This window comes from Pituophis catenifer, unplaced genomic scaffold (assembly GCF_029215685.1).
Source record: "Pituophis catenifer annectens isolate HBS135680 unplaced genomic scaffold, rPitCat1.0.hap2 SCAF_3, whole genome shotgun sequence".
NCBI lineage: Eukaryota > Metazoa > Chordata > Lepidosauria > Squamata > Colubridae > Pituophis > Pituophis catenifer.
In genome coordinates this window covers 171,657,241-171,682,600 of record NW_027256883.1, presented here as the reverse complement: position 1 = coordinate 171,682,600, position 25,360 = coordinate 171,657,241, and the positions used below count along the sequence as shown (strand labels likewise).

The 25,360-nt window shown below is 37.4% G+C and overlaps 1 protein-coding gene across 1 annotated transcript; it reads left to right on the top strand.

The window, feature by feature from the left end:
• The first annotated feature begins 7,789 nt into the window (after nt 1-7,789).
• CTSE (cathepsin E) lies at nt 7,790-19,730 on the top strand. Its single transcript, XM_070941105.1, has 9 exons — nt 7,790-7,884; nt 8,986-9,142; nt 10,943-11,060; nt 12,569-12,687; nt 13,813-14,012; nt 14,499-14,621; nt 15,884-16,025; nt 16,883-16,981; nt 19,566-19,730. The coding sequence occupies exons 1-9, from the start codon at nt 7,790-7,792 to the stop codon at nt 19,728-19,730; spliced, it is 1,218 nt and encodes a 405-aa protein (XP_070797206.1).
• Nucleotides 19,731-25,360: the final 5,630 nt, after the last annotated feature.

Here is a 25,360-nt window from a genome sequence, read left to right as displayed (position 1 = left end):
CTACTGGAGCTTTGCAAACCTTGTACTACATTAAAACCATTTCTTTCTAGCACTGTGCACAGAACTGAATCTTAACATCAAATATTCTATTATATAAAATATAAACATTTGTCTCCCATATTTTCTCTAACTAAGGATTCTCCTGCTGTTATTCCTATTTAATTAAGCTGTTTCTCCCTTCCTTTCCACATTTTCATTCTTGAAGCCATTCTCTCTAAAGCCCTTCACATAACAGGATTTCAAATAAATTACGTTAGGTACTAATCAATAGAAGAGACTACACACCTTATTGGGACACTTTAGGAGTAAGAATAGAATAGAATAGAATAGAATAGAATAGAATAGAATAGAATAGAATAGAATAGAATAGAATAGAATTTTTTATTGGCCAAGTGTGATTGGACAGACAAGGAATTTGTCATGGTGCATATGCTCTCAGTGTACATAAAATAAAAGATACTTTCATCAAGAATCATAAGGTACAACACTTAATGATACTCATAGGTTACAAGTAAGCAATCAGGAAACAATATCAATATAAATCGTAAGAATACCAGCAAAAAGGTTATAGTCATACAGTCATAAGTAGGAGGAGATGGGTGGTGGGAACGATGAGAAGATTAATAGTAGTGCAGACTTAGTAAATAGTTTGACAGTGTTGAGGGAATTATTTGTTTAGCAGAGTGATGGCGTTCGGGAAAAAACTGTTCTTGTGTCTAGTTATTCTGATGTGCAGTGCTCTATAGTGTCGTTTTGAGGGTAGGAGTTTAAACAGTTTATGTCGAGGATGTGAGGGATGTGAAGCACCCTCTACATTACAGCAGATATTCTGTTTTTTAAATCTGAAGAGTTCAATAAACAGGAAATCAGTCGTGTAGTGCCTCCTACTGCTCAGTAGCTAATATAACATCTAAAGCAATATATAAAACACCCCACCCTTAAGGGGAGGCAATTTTGAGACCTCTAACATGAAGCCCAGACCAACAAAAATTAGAAAACTGTCTCATATGACAAAACAGAAAACAGGGAGGTATACTTGCATAGATTCCGTACTATGCAACTATTATGTCCAACTACATACACATTCAAATTGTGGACAAGCTACTCATGCACTCTGTAGGATATAAACACGAGATGTAGTGGGTTGAAAGGGAAGCAGCATCAATTAGCCTGATCAAACCAAGTTAACAAAAGGAATTTGGGCTTTCCACTATTCCTGGAAGAAATAATTTACTCCATAGTATTTCATTCTTTAAAAAGATTGCTAATTAAGATTGAAGTTATGCATACATTGTTATCAGCTTCTTGGTAAACATGTTTGCAAATCTCTGAACTCAGTCCATCTTGTTAAATAGCTGAAGCAAGTAAGTGAATAAAAAGAAAGGTCTCTGTACACACTTTCCACTCCTTTTCCTTACTTAGTACAATTCTGATTACCACAAGCATTTTTAAAAAGCCATATACAAAGTAATGAAGGATTAATGCCATGTACTGTATATATGGATAACAGGATGATTTATTTTTTTTAAAAAAAATATTTATTATGACAAGGCCGAAGTGAAAAGTTCTTAAGCCAGTAAGAACTAGCTTTTAGCTCATTATACTATATAAGATATAGCACTATAGCTCATTCATCAGGAAAAGGTACAAAATAATTTTACAAAAAAGCAGAGTCCCTCAGGTACAATATTGGCTATATTTAAAAGAAAATATAGGATGATAGTTATGATTAGGTTATAGTAGTTGTTTAAAGAATCCTCTTAAACTAATAAAATGGATTAGAGCAGTGATGGCTAACCTTTTTTTCCTTGGGTGCCAAAAATGCCCACACCCATAATGCAATAACCCCCCGCATGCCCCACCCCCTGCGCATGTGCACGTGACTCCCCCCACTGCCCCACCCCTACACAGGCACACAAGACTGCTCCGCACTCCCCCACGCCCCGCGCATGTGTGCACGACCCCCCTGCATCCCATTTGGGGCCGAGCAGGCCTCCCTGAAGAGTCCGGAGGCTGGAAATGGCCCATTTCCGGACTTCCGGTAGGTCCATTTTTCGCCCTCACCAAGCTCCAGAGGCTCTGGAGTCTTTCCTGGAGCTTTCAGGAGGGCAAAAACGGCCTCCCCTGGCCATTGGAGGCCCTCCGGAAGCCCTCCGGAGGCCGGAAACGGACTGTTTCCGGACTTCCATTAGGCTCATTTTCGCCCTTCCAGAGCCTCTGTAAGGTAAGCCCTGTACCTACCTGGCATCCAAAACAGGCCACGTGGAGTCTCCTGGGAGGGGAGGGTGGCATGGGCATGCACGTATATCTCCCGCATGCGTGGCAGAGACCCAAAAATCAGCTGGCCAGCAGGAGGTGTGCATGCATGCACGGTAGAGCTAAACTAGGTCAACGGCTCATGTGCCCGCAGAAATGGCTCCATGTGTCACAGATTCGTCATCACAGGATTAGAGCATAGCCAGAAATAAATTTTCTTTTCTTAGGATGACACATTCTCATAATGACTCTACTTCTTTTAGATCTTCACAGTCCCTAGCTCCTCCAGTGGTAAGTTTGAGATCCATCTGGATTTAAATCTTCAGAGGATGAAGAGTTCAGAAATACATGAATGGAGCGCATTTTAGCAAGCATCAGAAGTGACAGATCACATTTCTGCTGGAATCTTCACCCAAAATAACAGAAGTCCAGAAATAATTTTGGATGAGGTCACCTTCCAGCTAAAGAAAGCAAGTGTATGATTTTGCATTGTTCTGGATTCATACCTCCCTACTTAGAAAGTATAGTTAATGCAGAACATATGATAGCAAATGAGAACTACTAAAGCATCATTACACCTATTTTGAAGATGATGTATTGGTTACTTATATGTTTCTGAGTACAATTTAAAATATTGGTATTCCTATAAAGTCTTCTATGGCTTGGATCTGGGACAGAAAATAATTTTGTCTGTCTCGTTCAATGTGCTTGAGATAATAGGGCAACAGAGCCAGTTTGGTGTAGTGGTTAAAACACCAGGCTAGAAACTGGAATTCTACTTCTGCCTTAGGCATGAAGCCAACTGAATAACTTGGGACCAACCATTTTTTCTTAGCCCTCTTTCATCAACCTCACTTCAGTCAGCATTTTATCTTTGCTGTCACTGACACATCCCTACAATTCTGGGCTTTTTTACCATCTTTTTTTCCAGCTCTGCACTAAACTTTTTGGACAATTTCTGACCCAGAAATCAGGGTAGGGTGAAACCTGAGGGGATAATTGACAAAAATTGACAAAAATGTCAATTTGTCATATATAATTTACTTATGTACCAGCGTTTGAGCTTGGGAGATCCCATATATGCTTGACTTAGGTACGAACATCTGAAGTTGGGACACAAGTAAGAAAGGTTGGAATTTGCATTGTCAAATACACATATGTTTCATCATATTTTGTCATCACAATTCGTAATAGACATTTATGAACCCAATGGCTTCTTTCTCGTCTTTGTATATTTTCTTACTGTTCCAGTTTAGTGCTTCCTTATTTCTTGTTACTTCCATCTACCTTCAGCTCTTTTTTGCATTAACTTCTTCTGCTATGAAATCCTATCATTGCTCTGAGTTTATTGAAGTCCACTTTCTTAAATCTTAGATGTTGAGACTTTGGAAAAAGTGCAATGAAGAGCAACTAAGATGATTAAGGGCCTGGAAACAAAAACATATGAAGAATGGTTGCAGGAATTGGGTATGGTCAGTCTAGAGAAAAGAAGGACTAGGGGTGACATGATAGCAATATTCCAGTATTTGAGGAGCTGCCATAAAGAAGAAAAGATCAACTTATTTTCTAAAGCACCAGAAGGCAAGATAAGAAACAACAGATGGAAACTAATCAAGAAGAGAAGTAACTTGGAATTAAGGAGAAACTTCCTAACAATGAGGACAATTAATCAGTGGAATAGATTGCTTTCAGAAGTTGTAGCTACTTCATCACTGGAGGCTTTTAAGAGAAGACTGGACAACCACCTATCTGAAATGATATAGAGCAGTGGTGGCGAACGTATGGCACGCGTGCCACAGGTGGCATGCATAGCCATATCAGTGGGCATGCCAGCTCAGTTCTGGCGCACATGCACGCGCCGGCCAACTGATTTTCGGGTCTTCTGGGCCCACCAGAAGTAGGGAAACAGGCTGTTTTCTGCCTCCAGAGGACCTGGGGGGGGAAAGGCCCATTTTTCTTTCTCACCTGGCTCCAGATCCTCTCTATGCAACTGGGAAGGGCGAAAACAGCCTTCCCCATCCCCTCGGAGGCCCTCCGGAGGCCTGAAACGGCCCATTTCTCGGTTGGACAGGAAGTGACATTTTTTGCTGTCCCCAGCCTCCAGAGACTCCTAGAGAGGATAGGAGAAAGAAAAATGGGCCTACCAGGCCATCACGTGCCAGGAGCGGGGGGGAAGGGGGGTTGCACGCATATGTGCAGGGTGGGATGCATAGAATTATGGTTGTGGATGTGAATCTCCCCCACCCCTCCTCCTGGCACGCGATGGCAAAAAGGTTAGCCATCTCTGGTATAGAGTCTCCTGCTTGAGCAGAGGGTTGAACTAGAGGACCTCCAAGGTCCCTTCCAGATCTATTCTGATTGGTTGAAAGTCTCAGCTAATGTATTTGATTATACTTAGTTCTAGTTTTCTTTACATTCAAAAACTCCAGCATGATATGGTAGCTTTTCTACAACACTCCACTCCTACCATTCACCAATTTATTCTTTCTTTCTATCAGGTCAGGAATAACTGAACACCTTTGGCTTCCTCAACTTGCTAAAGGAGGAAATTGTCAGAAAGACAGATTAGTTATTTTCTGAAACTATTATGCTTAGCAGAATTTGTCTCCCAACTGATGTCAGGTTAATGAAAGGCCTACATCACTATTATTACATGCCACTTTGAAAGACCTATGGGTTTTTTCCAGAAAGCATAATATATATCTTCTTGATAGATCAGGCAATCATAATAATAATAATCAACAGCAGTATCATTTTTATCCATTCCTCCACTTATTTTAACTCATATGTTTTTCAAGTATTATTAAATTTACTCCCTTTGCTATTTTAGTGGATTTGCTACTTTAATCTGGCCACAATGATCTATGCTCTGGTAACTCTTCCATTAGATTACTGTAATATCTCACATGCACATCTGCCCTTGAGGATGACTCAGAAACGCCAACTACAGCAGAATTCAGTTAATATGACTTTAACCGGTCTTGCCAGTTTAAATCATTCCTACCTTAAAAAAACATAGTTGTTCATTGCCTGAGCACAATTAAGCAGTCTGGTGCTCTTTAGATAGATCAATATTGCTTCTAGAATTGTCAGCTGGCATTGCTGTTGGAAGTAACCAGGTTGGAATTTTATTTTAAAGATTCCAAACACCTCTTCAAAGGTTTTTCCACTGAACAAGCCCCTTGTATTATCATAAATGAGTACAATGAAGTTTCTTCTGAAATAACCTACTCTAATCTAGTTAGGCTAGTTCCTAATCGGAACCCACATAATTCTGTAAAACACATTATGGAAGAAGCATAGTGACTCTTGACTCAAATGTATTAGGTACATAAAAGTAAAAAATTGAGACTTTAATTTTATCATGTTATTCCACTGCACAAAAAGAGTCAAAAGTCAATGCTTTTCTTTTATTTTTCCCCTACAGTTTTTCCATTCCTTTTTTCTGCCCCCTTCATTTCCCCACTATTTTTATTTTCAATTATATTTTATACTTTGATATGTTTAATAAAATTATAATTTAAGAGACATGGACAATCTTAGCTGCACTAAAAAAACCTATACATTCTAATTTTGTTTCCTTGTTTCTTTAAGTTTCTGCAAGTTCCACCACCCAAAATCCAAACAGGAGAAGCTGATGCATATAGAAAGCAAATAGTTTTTTTACCTATGGAAAATAACAGCTGGACTACACAAAAGGAGATTCTTCTAAAATATACTGCTCAAAAAAATAAAGGGAACACAAGCAGAAGACATCCGAGATCTGAATGAATGAAATAGCTTTATTAAGTACTTTGTTGTTTAGCAGTATAGCAGTATAGTTTATACACTGCTCAAACAACTAAAGGGAACACAAAACTACTGTATGTAACGAACAAAGTATTTAATAAGAATATTTCATTCATTCAGATCTCAGATGTCTTCTGCTTGTGTTCCCTTTATTTTGTTGAGCAGTGTATATTCAGTAATATTTGTGTCCTTCATTTATGTGCCTCTGGGATGAGATAGAGTACACCCATTGTGAATTTGCATTGAATTCATTGCAAATTGCAGTGTACTGATTCCATTAATGAAATCTAGAAATATTTAGATCTTCCCATTTCAAAGAAAAGCTGGTTCTACCCAGTGTGAGTATGCAATTATGCAACTGCTTGGTTATTATGGGCGCTCTGAGAAAAGAAAGTTTAATCCCAATGTAATATTTTAAAAAATAACTTTTCAAAAACTATATAGCTAAAAAGCATGCTGATTGAATAGTTTAATTTAGCAAAATTAAGAGACCAGGTCCCAACAGAATGAAGTATTATACAATTTGCTGAACTACCTGATTACAAGAAAGTTGAAAAATAATATTTCACAGATATAATAAGCAAAATCTTCTAACTAGGGAGCAAAGAAAATTAAATTGGGATAGCGAAAGAAGAAAATCCAAGAAACATATAAATATCTTCTTTATACACAAGAGGGCCAAACTAAAAACTAGTTATCAGACTGTATTAGGTTGCTATGAAACAAGCAACCAAAACTCCTAATAGCTTTCTACTTTTTTTTCAGGTGGCTTTCAAACAGAGAACAGAAAAAGAATCTACTTTCCTTAGTTCTTGTCTTGCATTCAAAGAAGGAAGCATCCCATACATGAATGGGAAGTATGATAAAAGATACTTAGTGGAATAATGAAGTGAAAGAAGCATATAAGAAAATCTATTGCAAAGAATGAGGATGTAGAGAAAGAATAATATAGCTTCTAAGAATGTGGTCAAGAACAAGAAATAATTGAAATTAAAATAAGTAGAGAAAATGCAAAGTAATTTGGAAGAAAATAAAAATTACTTTGGAAATTTGTAAAAAAATAATTTCCAATAGAGTGAATAAGATAAAAAATAAAGGTGTTAAGATTTTTTGGGATGAACTTAAGTAAAGGAATTCTGGAATGAGTATTTGATAAATTTGGAATTGATACAGATGCTATAAATGATAAGAAGAAAATTGATGAAGTACTAAACAATGCTGTGAAAATGTTTAAACATATTAAAGCTGCAAGTGCAGATAATGTAACTGAAAAATATAAAATCTGAATGTCACCAGCAGGATTTATGGCCACACTATATGGGTTGCCAACATCTGGAAAGATTAATATTTCAGAAACAAAAATGTTCAAGTTAATTATATTGGTGGGAGAGCCAGTTTCTTGTAGTGGTTAAGGCATCAGGCTAGAAACCAGGAGATTGTGAGTTCTATTTCTACCTTGTGCACAAACCATTTGGGTGACTTGGGACCAAACACTTGTTCTCAGCCCTAAGAAGCAGGAAATGGTAAATCAACTTCTGAAAAAACCTTACCAAGAAAACTGCAGGGAATAGTCCAGGCAATCACCAGGAGTCTTGACTTGAAGGAACACATGGAGAGAGAGAGGGAGGGAGGGGGGAAGAGGAAGAGGGAGACAATGAGAATTCATAGTATGAAAATATTATGTGTGGGAACAATTTAATATTCACCATTAAGACTCTTTAGTTAAGATCTGGGTCTTTTGAGCATGAACTGCATAATTTTCCTCTTTCAATATACTTTTGAATGGGCTTCAGAACAAAAGGGTTATATTCAGTCCCATAAAGACAAAGGAGCTCTAAAGTGAGTCCTATAGAAAATGCATTCTATGAAATGGAAGAACATCTACATCTTTCTTTGTGAACACCTCCAATCAATTCCTCCAATCACTTCCTGCTTCACCATTACAGAACTATTTAATCTCTGATCAGTGGAAAGGGGAGCATGTGCAGTGACTAATTTCTTTTCTAAAAGTGCCATATTGACATTAAGTGGTGTGGCTTTCACATTGTACATTTTCTCCTGGGATTTTATCTCAGTGGCTGGGCTGATTAGTGGCTATAAGGACAAAACTTTCGCTCAGTTGCTACAAGTCAAGGAGAGCAGAAGTCCTCCACTGCCAGAATGAATTGGTTGGTCTTTTTAACATTTTACATTTGGATGGCCAATGGATTACAAAGGTAAGTACATTTCTTTCTTCTGCTGCTCACTCCCCCCCTCCCATTTTTTCTTATTGAGCATTAGAAATTACAATTACAAAGCTGCACTGGGGACAGGAGTCCCTTGAAACTTCTTTTATTCTCCTACAATACAAGTTCAGCCCAGTTCCAGTATTAGAGCATAAACACATTAATAATGTTTTATGAATAATCAGTAATGTATTTAGATAAATTTGGACATATTAATTGTAGGAAGGGGAAGGCCCCCAAAACAACTATGGGTATTATTTTACTCTCTTCAAAATATTACAAATCCATCCTGATGTACTGTACATTCTGTTCCAAATTCCAGTATCCCCAAAACCACTGTTCATATATATATATATATATATATTAAGGGTCAAAAATCATCAAGTTGCAAATCATCAAATATTGTAAGTGGGAGTCCCCTAATGGATAACAGTGAATGCCAGATGAAATATAAATCACAGGAGTTCTATTTGCTACTGTGATAGATTGGATTTATTTAAGAATTATGCAAAAGAGAGATATTTTTCAAATATTGAATTTGATACATAATTACTTTCATGTACAACATAGGCAAAATTTTCAGGGTATGAATAACCCGTAAAAATTCTAACCTTAGTGGAATTCTAGTATTGCCTGTACTAGAATAAAATGCTTTCCAGATTTTCTTATTTCTGTTGATCAGCATTAAGCATATAGCTCCTTCTCTCCTCTCCAGAGTTACCCTGAAAAGACATCGGTCTATGCGGCAAATATTGAGGGAACGTGGGCAATTGCCTCAGTTTTGGAAGAAATATAAGCTAGACATGGTACAGTACACCCAAGATTGCTCGGTATTCAAAGAAACCAACGAACCCCTCCTTAACTATTTTGATGTAAGTTAAAGCCAAAGCATGAATGAGACCATTGGGGGGAGGGGGGGAGGATGTGTTAGCTACAAAGAAGACAAATGTCGCCAGTTTTTCCAATGACAGAATTTAATTTTATTAAACTCTCACCCTGTACTTACAACACAGTTTATAGAAATCCAGGAGTTATTTGACAGTATCCACATATTTATTATATATTATGAGGCCACTGTTCAAGGGGCTTAATTTAGTTTATATGTATGCATTATAAATATTCATCATTTCTACATTTTACTGGTATTATGATCTGGGGAAAAGATATAATTGCCTTATAGAGTTGTAAACACGGGCTATGTCTCTGTACTTATCTTCTCTAATGCACTGCATAGCTGTGTAACTGTATTAAAGTCCAGAGCCAAAGGCATGGCTGTATATGTCCGTCTGCCAAGCAAAAAATATTGCCCCATCTCTTTCCCACTTACTCATCAGATATTTCAGTGATATCAAAGTTTTCTCGGGAAGCTTAAGGGGATGTGAAATATTTGGCTACATTTGCAAACATAAAAGTTGAATATAGCAATAGCAATAACAATAACACTTAGATTTATATTCCACTTTACAGTGCTTCACAGGCCTCTCTAAGCAGTTTACAGAGTCAGCATATTGCCCCCAACAATTTGGGTCCTTTTTTTTACCCACCTCGATAGGATGGAAGGTTGAATCCACCTTAAGCCTGGTGAGATTTGAACTGCCAAATTGCAGGCAGCCAGCAGTCAGCAGAAGTAGCCTGCAGTACTGCACTCTAACCACTGTGCCACCGTGGCTCCTGAATATATGTGCAAACTGGCCATTTGGCATGTCTACAAACAAGAAATAAATTGCCACATGTCACACTCCATCACCTCCCAATATTCTTTTATCTTAGCCAACTCTGAAAGTGAGTTAAAAGAAAATTGGTGTGTAATACAAGCACAGACATCCACCCTAAGAACTAAATGTGTCAAAAAACTTGCAGTCTGCCTTCAAATCTGCTAGAGAGTTATAACCAAGTTGAATGTACTTAAGCCTAGCTAAATTGGTCCCTGATGATGGGAAAGTTTGTGAATGAGTTGAATTGGATAGATATAATTACTTTCCCTGCAAGTTTTAGCACGCAAAGTTCTGAAAAAGAGCAGGTATGAACAATATGGAAGGGTAGGACCTGGCTTGCTTGCATATTCATACCCTATTACCTCTCACCTATTACTTCTCACCTTTTCAGATATGTTTGAATGCCTGCAGAGTGTTTATATCTATTCCAAAAAAATCTTTTGTACACATATCTGAATTCTCCCTTTTTGTTGCATGCTGATGGTGGAAAGGCCAAAGAATGAGCCAACTTCTTTTCTTTCTAATAAACCACTCTTTTTTTTTCTTCTTCTAGATTTCAAATTTATATAATAGTCTTGTTCCTCAAAAAAAGGGTACATCCAGGAGCATACTATAGGAAAATAGGAGACACTTTAACTGGGAAAATAAACACATATTTTAATCAAAAATATGTTGCAATTTAAATGCTAGGGGTGAAAATTAAAAATGAAGGTGTACAATTGGATTATGAGTAAAAAAGTTCCCAGAAAGCTAGAATTAAAATCCTATTTAAACCCTTGATCCATTAATGCAAACAACAATATCTAGACATAATACAAATGCTGATTGGACAAGATTGCATTTCACAAAATTCTCCTCAGGTTTGGAGAAGGTTTCCAGCTTTATGTAGCCCTGAAGAGTGCTTCTCCATCCTAATATATGGAATAGAAACACTTCTTTGTTTTCCTGTTTTGGCAGGTGGAATACTTTGGACAGATCTCCATTGGAAACCCTCCACAGAATTTTACTATACTCTTTGACACTGGTTCCTCCAACCTCTGGGTACCATCTATTTATTGTGTCAGCAAGGCTTGTGGTGAGGATTGGTCAAATGATTTTAAATTACGCTGAATGGTGTGTTAACAGTATGAAAACTGTTAACATTTGTTATGTTAGAGGTACCTATGCTTATAGAACTAGCATTATTCAGACCAGTAAATGCTATTCATGCTTCCAATAAGTCCAAATGTATAGCAATTTATTGTCATTTGATTTCCTTGGTAAACAATTGCACATATCAATCATTGCATAGCACATTTGCTACGTTCAACACTGGAAATCCAGTTACTGAGTAGACTTTTAATACAATAACCATTCTGTTGTACTTGTAGTATGGTGTAATATCCCTAACATTTTGTCTGCAAAACAGAAACCAAATCTTGCCATTTACAGTGATAAATGCTAAAATAAGATTGCATTCAGAAAAAATAAGAGCTTTTGTTAAGCGCCAGGGAAATCAGGAGATCCAGGCAGTTGTGTATAAAGATTTATTGCAAGCTTAAACTTGCTACAAGAATCTGAACCACTAATGGTTGAAGCAATTTGGCGGTAGATAAGGAATTGATGGTAGGATGGACTTAGATCTCTTGTGGGTGTGAAGGGACTCATGACTTATGATGCCTTTGACCCTCCCTCGGGCTCAGCCTGGTCATCTCCTACAGTTTTGTTCTGAAGACAGAAGCTCCTACCTGTAAAGTAATTGGGCAAATGAAGGCTTGTAATAATAATGTAGTAGCACAATACTAAGTATGTTTATTCAGAAGCTTCGCTATGAAAGATAAAACAGCATGAATGGCAACTTAAGGTAGTTGTCCTTTGCATACTTTTTTGTAAGCATTCTCTTTTGACAACTTATTTTCGAGAAAATATACATGTGAAATATGACCATATAGCACAGTGATGGCTAACCTTTTCTGGACCAAGTGCCCAAAGCGTGTGCCCGAACCCCCAAAATGCAATGTATGTGCGGGCCATATGTATGCACCCTGCCCCCATGCATGTGCATGTGTGCCCCTGCATTTTCCCCACCCCCGCACATGCATACGCGCCCCCCCACATGCATGCATGCATGCATGCGCAGCCCCACATGCATGCGTGGCAGAGACCTGAAGACCAGCTGGCTGATGGGAGGCACGCGCGCATATGCAGCAGAGCTGGACTGGGGCGACAGCTCATGCCATCAGAGAGGGCACTGCATGCCACCTCTGGCACGCATGCCATAGGTTCACCATCACAGATATAGCATATAGAGTGCTTGTATAACTTAGATTAGCATAGTTATAGTCATCAGTATATTTTCATTACTGGATCATTGGCAACTCTCGTGTGCGAAATATACTGAAGCTACAAGCAGCACATTCATAGTGCTTTATTTTAAAGACTTTATTTTTCAATAGAGGCCATTAACTGTATACAGCTGTGTGAATTCATAAGGCGGTAATCTTGTATATATTGTACTTGAATTAATATGCACAGGGCTGGACTGAAAAATGCATAGGCCAGAGATACAAGCATTGAGATTTTTTTTATTTTTTTCAATTACAGTTGAACACTCCAGATTTCACCCATCACAGTCCAGCACCTACACTGAAGTGGGTACTTCTTTTTCTATTCACTATGGTACTGGTAGCTTGACAGGAATAATTGGAATGGATCAAGTGACTGTAAGTGAAAGATGCTATTCACTTAAAAAGAATACGATGCTTTATCATTTAACCAATTATAATCTAATACAGTAAGGCATTATCCATCTTGTAGAGGCTACAGTATCTGTATTTATCACTGAGTTCCAAAGCACAGTTCTTTATAGTGTCAAATGTCCTCTCAGGGAAAATGAGCAGCACATTACAAAAATGAACCATAAGATATTTTTGGTGGCATGTCACCAAAGAACCATGTTACAAATTATCATCAATAGGCTTTGCTTTCATTTTCTATGTGTGTTCATATGATTCATTAGGAGAACACTGATGAAATATACAGTGGTGGGATTCTACCGGTTCGGGCAAATCGGTAGCTATGACGATCAGCTGGAAGCAAACCGGTTCATCTCAATGATCAGATAGGCCCACCTGCCCACCCACGTTATTTTCCTACCTTTATCTCCTCAGTTGATTTGCACGGCAGAGCCAATTGCCGCGGGAATCAGCTGTGTTACTCCTCCGAAGAAACCCAGAAGTGAAGATTTGTTCAAACTGCACATGCGTATGCAGCTCACCAAATTGGTTGTTAAGCCAGGAGGATCTCGCCACTGGAAATATACCTTCTACTGTATTTGAGCAACTGGACTTCCCTTTCCCTTTTTTCCTGCTGTGGTCTTCCGTGTGCCACAGATGAGCACAAGGGGCATTGCCCCAATGACTTGGTGCAGATTTTAAAGATATGCATGGAGCTGCAGGGGAAACCTGTCCCTATCCCATCATGGAAGGTGCTATCTAAACAATGTTCTCTAGTCCTTGTGTGTTCTTCTTTTCTTCTAGAACAATCCTTCTCAACTTGAGTATGATTTTCTGCAAGTTTTAGGATGGATAACATATAATTCAACCTGACTTTGAATGAGAATATGCTGCATCAGAGGTGGTGCAGTTTATTCAAAAAGCATTCGCTGTCCAAAATCTCCATGATGAAACACCAATTCAGAAACGGAGGGAGGGAGGGAGAGAGAGAGGGAAGGAAGGACAGAAGGCTTTCTCTTTTAAAAAAATTCCATGGCCCATTACTACGGTATGACTAGTTTCTTACCACAGATTAAAATTCATATCTGAGATTTTTATTTTTATTTTTTTTAGGTTGAAGGACTCACCATAGTAAATCAGCAGTTTGCAGAAAGTGTCTCTGAACCTGGTAACACCTTTTTGGATTCAGTATTTGATGGGATACTTGGTCTGGCCTATCCATCCTTGGCTGTGGATGGTGTCACCCCTGTATTTGATAATATGATGGCCCAAAACCTGGTGGACTTACCAATATTCTCAGTTTACATGAACAGGTAGTGCATAAAAAGTTGACTCTTCCTCCCAATACTGTAGAAAGTTTGCCTTCCATACTAGCATCTGCTTTACTTGAAATCATTAAAAGCCAATACCAATGGCTTCCTTTGGCAATTAAAAAAAACCCAATTCTGCAGCAGGAATAGGGAAGCTTTTCTCTTTCCCTATAAATTGGTGAACATCTTATTTCTGGTACTGGAACCAGATTCCATTATTTTTGTTTAGTATTGGAAAGAATAATTGGCTATATTTGTGTACTTTCCTTTCTCAGTCAATATTCCATTCATTGTGCCCAATGTATGAGCATGATCCAGAGACAGCCAGAGCGCTGACATGAGAAACTTGGAAAATGTGGAGCACTGGAAAATATGGGGCATCAATTATGTTCTTCAGGTTTAGAATTTTGAAAAGAATGACTATGTAATAGAAAAAACACAAAGCAAAGGCTCATGCTCAATGCAATTATTTCTTCTTTCTCTCCTCAGAAACCCTTCTTCTTCTGTAGGAGGGGAACTGATTTTTGGTGGCTATGATGAGGCCTATTTCAGTGGAAATCTCAACTGGATTCCAGTCACTAAGCAGGGATATTGGCAGATCCAACTGGATAAGTACATATCTTATTTGGAAGTAAGGGGGACCTCAGAGATAATAGCTACTTTTTTATCTCTGATGAATGCTAGAATTCAGGGTAATTGCGCATTTAGGACTCAGACTTGCCAATCTTTGCAGAAGCACCACATCTGCTTCATAAATCCCAGCCTTTCACAGTTACAATGAGCTGTAATCATCTTTTAACTATTTGGCTAGATGTGGTATATATTTATCCTTTGAGTTAGAGAGCTATTTTCCACTATTTTTTAAAAGCCAGGTGATTATGTATATTAATTACATCATTGTCTGTAACAGATGTCTTTACAACAGTATTTGCCAATTCTCCAATGTTGTAAATTATTCTATCCCTCCCTCTACATCTTTTTATATGGAAAAGCAAAGTAGCAATCCTTTCAATGTTGTCTAAGTTTCTACAGTTTGTAAAATTTCAAGTTATGTTGAGGTTTCAGAAGGTCTTCAAATTCATTTGTTGTCATGATGGAGGGATTCCTGCTTCATTCCAAAAAATTACAGAATCTAAAACACCAAGACTTCCCCTATTTACTGAGCTTTGCTTCCTTGATACCAAAAGTCCTAGGAAAGTTTGAAATCAGAAATCAGTGTCTTTATGGAATGCCTCAAATGTGCAAAATAACTCTTATTATTGATAGATTGCAGTTCTTGCCTAAGAAGCTGCAGAATGAAGAAGTATTTGCTTTTAAACTAGGCCCACAAAAGTAAGACTGCAAATTTCCAGACAATTAGATAGTAATTTAGTACAAGATTTACTATATTAAATATAGGATTTTCTGCATCTTGTTGCGATTTTTGCAAACTGGATAAGGTCACTCTAGACTATCCATATGTCAAGAGAAAATACAGAGATTCCTGCAGGACCATTATAGTCACAGGTAGAGGCAAACAAAACAACTTTGTGATATGCCAAATTCCAAGTTTGCTCTTGGAATAAGCTTGAACTGATTCCAAGCAATCAGTCTTTAATTACTCTTAGCTAAGCAAGAGTGCTCACTGTTGTTCCCATTTTAGGAGACCTAGATATTCTCCCGTGGTACAACCAGAAATGTTGTTCATTTAAAATCTTCTAATCTCCATCACTGCACATCTCAGCACAGATCTTTGCAAAGAAGAACCAGTAATGAAGTGACAGACATTAAAACAAACATAAGAAAATAGTGTCAGGATCATGCTGGGAGAAGAGGTATCACAGTAAATATCTTGGAAAAATAAACCACCAAATTTATTTCCATCTTCTTTTCAGTATCCAGGTTGGTGGGAATGTTGTATTTTGTGCAGATGGGTGTCAGGCTATAGTGGACACAGGAACATCTCTCATCACAGGTCCTTCTGAAGACATAAAGCAAATGCAAACATTAATCGGGGCACAACCTATGGATGATGAGGTAGGTCCCAACTTGGAAATCAGTAACAGAATCTTAATCCTGATGCTAAATATAGGATAAATTTAAATCTAAAATTATCTCTTTACAATCCTAGTTTATTCTTTCATTTTCTCTTTTTGTTTCTTTCAATTTCATTATGTTCTAGTTCTCTGAACTTTAAAGAAAATTTATGCTGCCATTTTGGAAAAGGTGAAGCAGAGGCTTTAAAAAGGAGGCTTAGGAGAAGCAGTGAATTTAGGCCAAGTCTTCTCCTGATTTAGCTTCTGAAGCATCTGTCCTTTTGCCCCAACATTGTATAACTTTTGAGAGTGGCTTGGCAGCCCATTAGGTGCCCCATAGATATTCTGAGAGGAAGAGCCTCTAAGGCAATTGGTGGGGCTACCCAGACAGTGAGAAATGGTGCTATAGCTGTGAGGGGGGGGAGTGTGGAAGGTATGGAGCAAGGGGAATTAGCCCTGGATCCTTCTCTCATCTCAAACAATCAGTCTTCAATTACTCTGTGTGTTAGCATATTGTGCGTTAGCATATTAAACACAGGCAACCTTCAGAGCAATTTCCTTAAAATAAAAAGCAGCATTTGGAGGGAGATAGATTGAACAAAGCAGAAGAAAAGGAAGAAAAGGAACACCTAATCCTTATGATATCTTATCTATTTTTGGGCTGAAACCTGGCTCAATGTTTTAGTATACTTGAAGACATCAATTCACATATGTGCATAATATCTTACAAGGGAAGCACAATTCAAAAGAAAAAGATTGGAGTGCAAAATAGATATTGTCCATCTTCATATCTAGGATTGTTTTTTTAATTGAAATATTGGATGTTCATTATTGCAAAGATATACCAATTGTTTGCAGTATGCTGTGGAATGCAACAATCTCAATGTGATGCCTCTTGTCACTTTCACAATCGATGGAAACTCTTATCCTCTTACTCCAGAGGCTTACACTGTCATGGTAAGTGCTGTCACTCATTTCCTCCTGTATAGGCATCGCAGAACATGTGTCATTCTTGAGAAAGAATGGGTTATTATCTGTAATTTTGTATTGGGACATGGGGAAAGGACACTGATGTATTAGTAAGAGTTTCCCATTAAGATGCTCAGATGCTCAGTTGCTCCTTTACTGTGAGATTCAGAAAAGACAAGCTAACAAGGGACAAAGCAGACTTCTTAAGGTTGTACTATATAGTAAGGTTGCTTAATGAGAATTAGCCAGATATTAGCACCTTTTAATCATCATTATAATAAATACAAAATAATAATACCAATAAAAAAGAGCCAGTTTGGGGTAGAGGTTAAGATACCAGGCTAAAAATTGGGAGACGGTGGGTCCTAGTCTCGCTATAGGCATGAAAACTGGCTGGGTTGCTTTGGACCACGCACTCTCTCTCTCAGCCCAATTCACTCATAGGGTTGTTGTTGGGAAGAAAATAGAAAATGTTTCCCCCTTGAGTTGTTTATAAAAATCATAAACGTGGGATATAAATAAAAATAGTAAAACTAAAGATTAAGGAAATGACAGGTTTCCTTAATTCCCTTCATTTACTGGGAAAGAAGGAAGGAAGGAAGGAAGGAAGGAAGGAAGGAAGGAAGGAAGGAAGGAAGGAAGGAAGAAAGGAAGGAAGGAAGGAAGGAAGGAAGGAAGGAAGGAAGGAAGGAATTGTGGCATATGTGCTTGACAAGTCTCGTTTGTCCATAAGGGGGGGGGATTAGTATTCATACTAGATCAAAATATTTATTAATTTTGTGGCTAACCTAAAAGTTAAGGTTAACAAAAGGCTAACAAAAAATAGGGAAAAGCTTTATAAGTCAATTTATGGAGCAAGAGAACATTTAAGGAGGAGTTCCCCAAGTCTCCACCTCCATACAAGCCTCATTAGAATAAATGACAATGGCATAAAAAGGTGCAGAGTCTTTGATTTTTCCAGGTATCTCAATAAATTGAAGCTAATCCAAAAGATTAGTTCAGGTGGTTTAGCTGTGAAGTCTAATAGTTTCATTTTAACAATTATTTCTAATTCTTCATCTATACATATAGATTTAGCATTCACAAATCCGGGCCATTTTCTCTTCTTTTTTTGCAATGCATTTTCTCTTTGGGAAAGGAGGTGATTCCTTCCACCATAATAAAGCCTGCTACCTCCTCTTGCCAGCATCTTACTCACTATTAGAAGTCATATATACAAGATAATAAAGAATATATTCATACCAGTGGTGGGTTGCTCCCGGTTCGCAAGAACCGATAGTAAAAATTTGTAGTAGTTTGGAGAACCGGTAATAACCGGTCCCTGGCCTGGTTGCAGCTCGCTTACCCCGCTCACCTCATCAGAGGCTTTTTTTTTTTCACTTTTAAAAGCATTTTTTCAGCCGAAGAGGTTGTAGAAAAAAAAAATGCCTTTAAAAGCCTCTGGCTTTTAAGAACCGGTAGTACCGGTAGTAAAAAAATTTAGAACCCATCCCTGATTCATACCCAAACACAATATGACTTGGAGGCATCTATATATAACCTTACATGCACCTCTCTTCTACTTGAATTCTTTGAGGTCCAGTGCTATAGATCAGCCCATGAAAGGAGAAAGGGAGATGAATGGGAAGGGTCTGTAATATTCAGATACCAGAAAGTGGCTAAATGAAAGGTACCATTGGAGACAAACATTGAGAAAGTTAAAGAGAGAAATAGAAAAGTGCAGAAAGAAGTAAAAAAGGGAAGAAAAAAATAGTGGCTTCTGACTTTTCAGGGCAGTAGTATGCAATAAATAAATAAATTACAGCCTCAACTTTTTGCTATACATTTCTAAATGTTTCAAGCCATTTCTGTATCAACAAAATCATTATAATCGTCAAAACCTAAAATTAGGGTGTCATTTTTTTCCCAGTTTCAAATACAAAATCCAGAACTGGTTCCAAATGGAAATAAACTTGATAAATTCTTCTCTTTAATTAAAAGTTAATTTTACCCTCTCTGCCCACTCCATCACCTTTATCATCTATTCGTCCATTGTGGAAATTAGTATGTCTTTCCATCTTGGACATATAAGATTCTACCTGCTGTCAATATATATAATAGCAAAACTCTAAATTTTCTTTCAAATACTTTTTCCAGCATGAACACACTCTTCTTTAATATGGCACTTTCAAAATATTGGATTAGTGCTGTCATCATTTTTATTTTAAGCTCGCAGACTAAGAAACATGTTATTACATATCCCGCATCCAGGCTAGAAATGCCATAATTCCTTCATATGCTCGAATCACAACTAGAATTTTTCTAATTTATGCTAAAAAGCAATTGGCTCAGTGTCCAGTCATTGCCTTCTTCCTTCTATAGCAGTCCTTAGTTGTGCCTTGGAAGTTCTACAATAATCTTTCCCAACAAAGTCATCCTCCAGATATAAGGACTTCAACTTCTAGAATTTAAATTTCTGTGGTTAAAACTGCTTTTGAGTGTGTGTAAATTTTGGCATACAAATCTGAACATGATTTATTGTTGTAATTCAATATTGATTGAATTTTAATCCTACATATCCTCTTTCCTGTAGGTCATTAGTGATGGGATGAACCTGTGTACCAGTGGCTTCCAAGGTTTAGATATAGACACTACAGCTGGTCCACTCTGGATTCTGGGAGATGTTTTTATTGGCCAGTACTACTCTGTCTTTGATCGGGGAAATAACAGAGTGGGATTAGCTCCAGTTGTCTCTTAAGAGGCTTAGAGAGTAAAGGAATGTAACTCTATTTCTTTTCTTATCCTCTTTTGAGCAGCAAAATCAAGTTTCCTATCTCTTTTTTTGTTTCCCATGTGAAATGCAATCAAGATTATGACTTTCATCTATAAACACAAATTCCTTGAGATCCCCTGGAGAAGAGCTGTTTAGATTTGTCAGTTCTCAGTATCAAGATATATGTTGATTTTGTCTTCTCTCATCAAGTAAATTAGATTAAATAAATCCTGAATATTTTAAACTCAAAACACTGTGTCACAGTCCCAGATTGGGGCTGTCTTTACACAATTGGCTAAGCATGATTTATTGAATAAAGCGCACTGGGCTAAGTTGATTCACCATGTTAACTTATATATCAAATTTTACAAACTACACGGTTGGTTTACATAACATTCTTATCTACATTAATCAAAACGCATTTTGACTGAGTATCTTGTGTGAATCTAGTCTGATTTGTGAGATTTCTTTGTAAAAGAAAACAGATCTGCATCTTGCAAAAGTATATAAAATTAATGATTTAAGTAAAAAGATGAATAACTAAGAATATTTCTTAAACAGCGGAAACCTTTAATAAAAATATTTTTGTATTTGTAAAGCAATACACTGTGTGATAAATTATACCTCTGTGTGATTTTCTGAAACGAAAGAATCACAAAGGACTGAATAATGCATTAACATTCTAAATACATCAACTTTCTCATTAAGCCGATGTGGGCAGATTAATATCCCAGTGCCAGATGTTACTCTGAACCTTTTTTTTGAAGATCTCAGAGCTTCCCAGGGCCACAACTGTGAATACTGAGTGACATTTTTTGCCATCTTCAGCAAAAAATATTCTGCTCTTGATTACATACCCATAACTCTTTATACCAATTCATATTGCAGCTACCGTTATCTACTGCAGCTCTTCTCATAGACAATGTTAAATGCAGTACCCCAAAATGTAGCTCAGTCTATCCTAAAGGATAATATTCGGTGTCCACCCCCCCTTTGTGTGTGTGCGCGCACACGTTCATGTATATGTGTGCAATGGGATTTACATTTAAGGAGGCAGTAAAAATTAAGATGTTATGTATGGATCTTTTGGTACTTATTCAGATTCTGTACTGATCTTGATAAACTCATTAAATCACATGCTGGCTGGGAGTTCTCAGACAAATTGCAATGCTAGAAAAAAGATTGGGGAAGACTGTTCTCATCCAAGAAAGGGGAAAGGCAGAGCTACCACTGTTCTCAGAGAAATATATATTGTAAATATGGTAGCAAACTGCAGAATTTAAGAAAACCAGCTCCAGACATAATGTTCCTTGACACGAAGGACACTGTAAAATATAACTGGGCCGGCAGCTGTATTTTGCTATAGTAATAATAGGAAAGCATGTTCTACCATACCAAACAGGTTATTGGGTGGGACAGGGCAAGGCAGGGCGGGGAGAGAGAGAGGAGGGGTGGGGAGGGAGGGAGGGAGGGAGGGAGAGAGAGAGAGAGAGAGAAGAGAGAGAGAGAGAGAGAGAGAGAGAGAGTGAGTTCAAATAATGTAGCTTTCACAACAACTCCCAGCATTTACTTCTGGGAGCCACCACTTTCTGATATGGTGATTCTTTACACAATCTTTTTTGATAGGCAAGAGTGAATAAAGACATCACCCATGATTATAAATAGCATTTATTCAAACATATAATTTTTTTTTTATCTATAAAGGAGTCACTTTCAGCAAAAACTCATCCAGAAATGATGAAAAAACAAGAATTGTGGATTTATAAACTTTTTTTCTATATTGGTAAAAAGTAAAAAGATGCTGCTTAATCTACATGAAACAGTACCTTTCCTTGAAACTTAGGGGAGGGCTCCAATTTGTTATACGTAGCAGTTTCTTTAAGCCAGAGTTTACATATAATACTAATAAATTGATTTTGGAATATATTGAAAAGATAATAAAGCAACGTATCATAGATCCTTAAAGTCAACAACAGAAGTGCCTTTATGATCAGTCCGATGACATACAGTAGGTGATGTTATGCCAGTAGCAGGGGTGGGTTTCACTTACCTTTGCTACTGGTTTGCTCTCTCTCTCTCTTGTGTGCCACTTCTGTGCGTGCACAGAGCGTATTTTATGTCCGGGTGGGTGGCCAGAGCCTCCCGCACCGCTGCTACTGGTTTGCCTAAACCGGGGCAAACTGGTAACAACCCACCACTGGTCAATAGGATTTTAAAAATGTATGCCACAATCTTGCAATACACTTATATAACATTATTTGGATAACATAGGATTTGTCTATAGATCTCATGATATCTGGACTGGTGGACTGCTTGGAAACCTTGTCCCTCTTGTCTATCCCCAATTTGGTCACTTCCATGTAACGGTCACTCTAACTAACATGACTGAAAAGATCATTCTAGGATTAGTGACTTGGAAAGATACCCATCTTTTTTCTCCTTTACTTCGCCATGCAGTACAAGCTCATAAACAAAAGTGCGAGCCAAGAAGAATCACGCTTATTTTGCTCTAGTATCTTTCCATTTGCCTTGAGTATGTATTTTGTGTGCTGAGTTGATACATAATCATTGTTTTTTTGTTGCTCATTGTGTCTAATTTGGCTTTGTCAGTTACAAAACCATGTGTTTTAATTTTACTTTTTTTTTTAATGTTCGTAACTGTTTACGAAGAGAACAGAGAACTGTGAGAAGTCTACTCAGCAATGCAGTACTGGAAGAACATTTTTAGGTGAAGACAAGTAACAAAATTAAATGTAATTAGTTTGCCTCCAATGGTACGTTGCTTTTAGAAGTGGAGATCGCTCGCATGAGCAATGAAATATTCAGGAGAGGTGGATGCAGAGTCCTTTACTACATCTCAGAGGATTTTTTAGTGTACTTTTCCAATGTGCTGTGTCAACATTTGAAAAGATAAAATGTTCTGGCTCATCAAGTTTTTGTTAAGAGTTGGAGTTGCCTTCCACTACGTTGAGCTGTAAAATACATGCCTTTGAGTATTTGTATTTCATTACATACCATGCAGTATGAAGAATCATCAGTGCCTTTTGTCTAAAACTATCCTTTCTCAAGTTTTTGCCTTCAAAGAGTTTGGTTGGGGATTCTAGAAATTGTACTCTACCACATCCAGAGACTACCAGACTGGAAAAGAATGGCTCAGATGCGAGTCACAGAATCTTGTCAGAAAAAGATATGAGAACAATGCCACCAAACAGGATGCCTGCTAAGTGAAAAGAAAATTTAGTACATTTCATTTGCATTTATCCTATCTATATTCCAGGTTGGTATTATAACACATGTTCTAAAATAATCTGCTTGACATTCTTTCGTATTTCATTAAGAAGAGTTTTGAGCATTTTTCCAAATGGAAGCTATACATTTCTTCAGGAGGAATACAACTGTGCCACAGAATGAAATATTTGTCCAACTATCCTCTCCAAGTAGCCATTCATAAATCAATACAGATTTTTCAAATTAACTTGCTAGATAGGATAAAATGATATGAAGGGAAAACTGAAAGAAAAACAACTTTTTTCCTTTTTTACGGCTATTCAATAACCAGCATAAACTCTGTTGCTGCAATGAGTTACTCATAACAGCTGACCTTAAACATCTGCAGATCAGCAAATTACAGTGAAACATGTGATATCACAGTTGCAAAACTGATTCATATTATTTTAAAAGTCACACATGGTGTTCTTGGAGTTTGTAAAAACAACAATTTTAAGGATTTTTTTTGCATGTTTAAATTTCATGTAATGTCAAAAAGTCTGAATTTCTATACATAACAGAGTCCCTTCGTTTAATTACTCATTTTATCTTACTAAATTGACACAGGCCAGTCATTTTATACATTGCCCTGAGTTGTGCAAATAATAAAAAGGTGATACAAATCTAATAACCAAATGAATAAATAACATCACAGTATTTTAAAGACAAATAGATTCTGAACAAAGTCATGAAGTCATCAGGAATGAAACTCAGCTCAAAGAAGAATAATTTTTCAGTCCACTTTAAGTTCACAGATACAACAATCCAAATTAAGCTTCCAAACTTATAAGTAAAAAGTCAGATAAAAATATTTATTTCAGAAATCTTGCAAATTTTACATCAATCTTTGAATCTTGCTCACTTGACTGCTGTAATTTTTCTTATCGCAGAATTCGTATATAAAAATGGTGCTTACTTTCTTAGTTCCTTTTTTGTGTGGACATATCATACATAGTTTAACTGCAAAGACAATGGCTTTTGTTCATGTCAACCAGAGGTGGGTTTCAGCAGGTTCTGACCAGTTCTGGAGAACTGGTAGCAGAAATTTTGAGTAGTTCGGAGAACCGGTAGTAAAAGTTCTGACTGTCCCCCATCTATTCTCTGCCTCCCAAGTCCCAGCTGATCAAGGAAATGGGGATTTTGCTGTAACCTTCCCCTGGAGTGGGGTGGGAATGGAGATTTTACAGTATCCTTCCTCTGGAGTGGGGTGGGAATGGAGATTTTACAGTATCCTTCCCCTGCCATGCCCACCAAGCCACACCTACCAAGCCACGCCCACAGAATCGGTAGTAAAAATTTTTGAAACCCACCACTGATGTCAACCTACTAATAATTGGTGCAAAAAGCTTTTAGCTTTGATGGAAGAGAATTTTAGGCAGTCTCAAGGGCTGCAGTGGATCCTATCATGCTGCAGGATGCATATTTTACTTTTTCTCAGGAACAGATTTTTAACATCTGTTATTCTCTATTACATTAATTTAACCTCTGTTTTGAAAATAAGAGATTGTGAGCTAGTAATCAGCAATGATCTGAGAAAAATTATGTTTTTATTAGATTTTTTTTTATCCTACGTAAGGTTACTTTATTATAAGTAACTCAAGGTGGTGAACATACCTAACACACCTTCCTCCTCCTCTTTTCCCCACAACAACAATCCTATGTTAATCATACTTCCAAAACAATGAATTCTATGAGATGGGTTGGGATGACAGAAAGTGACTGGCCTAAGGTCATCCATCCGTCTTTCATGCTTTTCTATGTAACAAACAAGGACTACTACTTTTATATATCTTCAGGAAATGTCAGTATTATAACTGGAAATCTGAAAATTTTGCAAAAGGCCCCAATACAAATGAATTGAAAATAATTTGAAAGTCTGGTTGTACAAGCCAAGTAGATTCATATTTCATATTTATCATTAGGTATATAAAAAACAACTATTGATATCATATAAGATCCAGCATGCTCCCCAAGGAAAAGTGATGAAATGTGCTTTCTTATCAAAACCTTCCTCAACATTCTCTCTCTCTCTCTCCCCCTCCCTCTCCTCTGGGGGGGGAGAGGGATGGAGGGAGGGAGGGAGAGAGAGAGAGAGAGAGAGAGAGAGAGAGAGAGAGAGAGAGGAGAGAGAGAGGGAATGTTGAAGAAGGTTTTGATAAGAAAGCTATCATAACTAAACAGCAAATGTCTGGACAACTACTTGATGGCATTAGAAAAAGGGTTTCTTAATTGCTTTTCTGTTATCTAGTAATTATCCCAATTTATGCAACTCAGATATTATAGGATATTGGCACCAATGCCCTAACTTTTAAAATTATAATGAAACCAAAGAATGAGCACATTATTTG

Excerpts from the sequence above, each read along its gene's own strand:
- CTSE (XM_070941105.1), top strand. The coding sequence starts at position 7,790 with ATGAACTGCATAATTTTCCTCTTTCAATATACTTTTGAATGGGCTTCA. Across the intron at positions 16,026-16,882 it reads CACAACCTATGGATGATGAG|TATGCTGTGGAATGCAACAA; the intron begins GTAGGTCCCAAC and ends AATTGTTTGCAG. Across the intron at positions 16,982-19,565 it reads CAGAGGCTTACACTGTCATG|GTCATTAGTGATGGGATGAA; the intron begins GTAAGTGCTGTC and ends TCTTTCCTGTAG.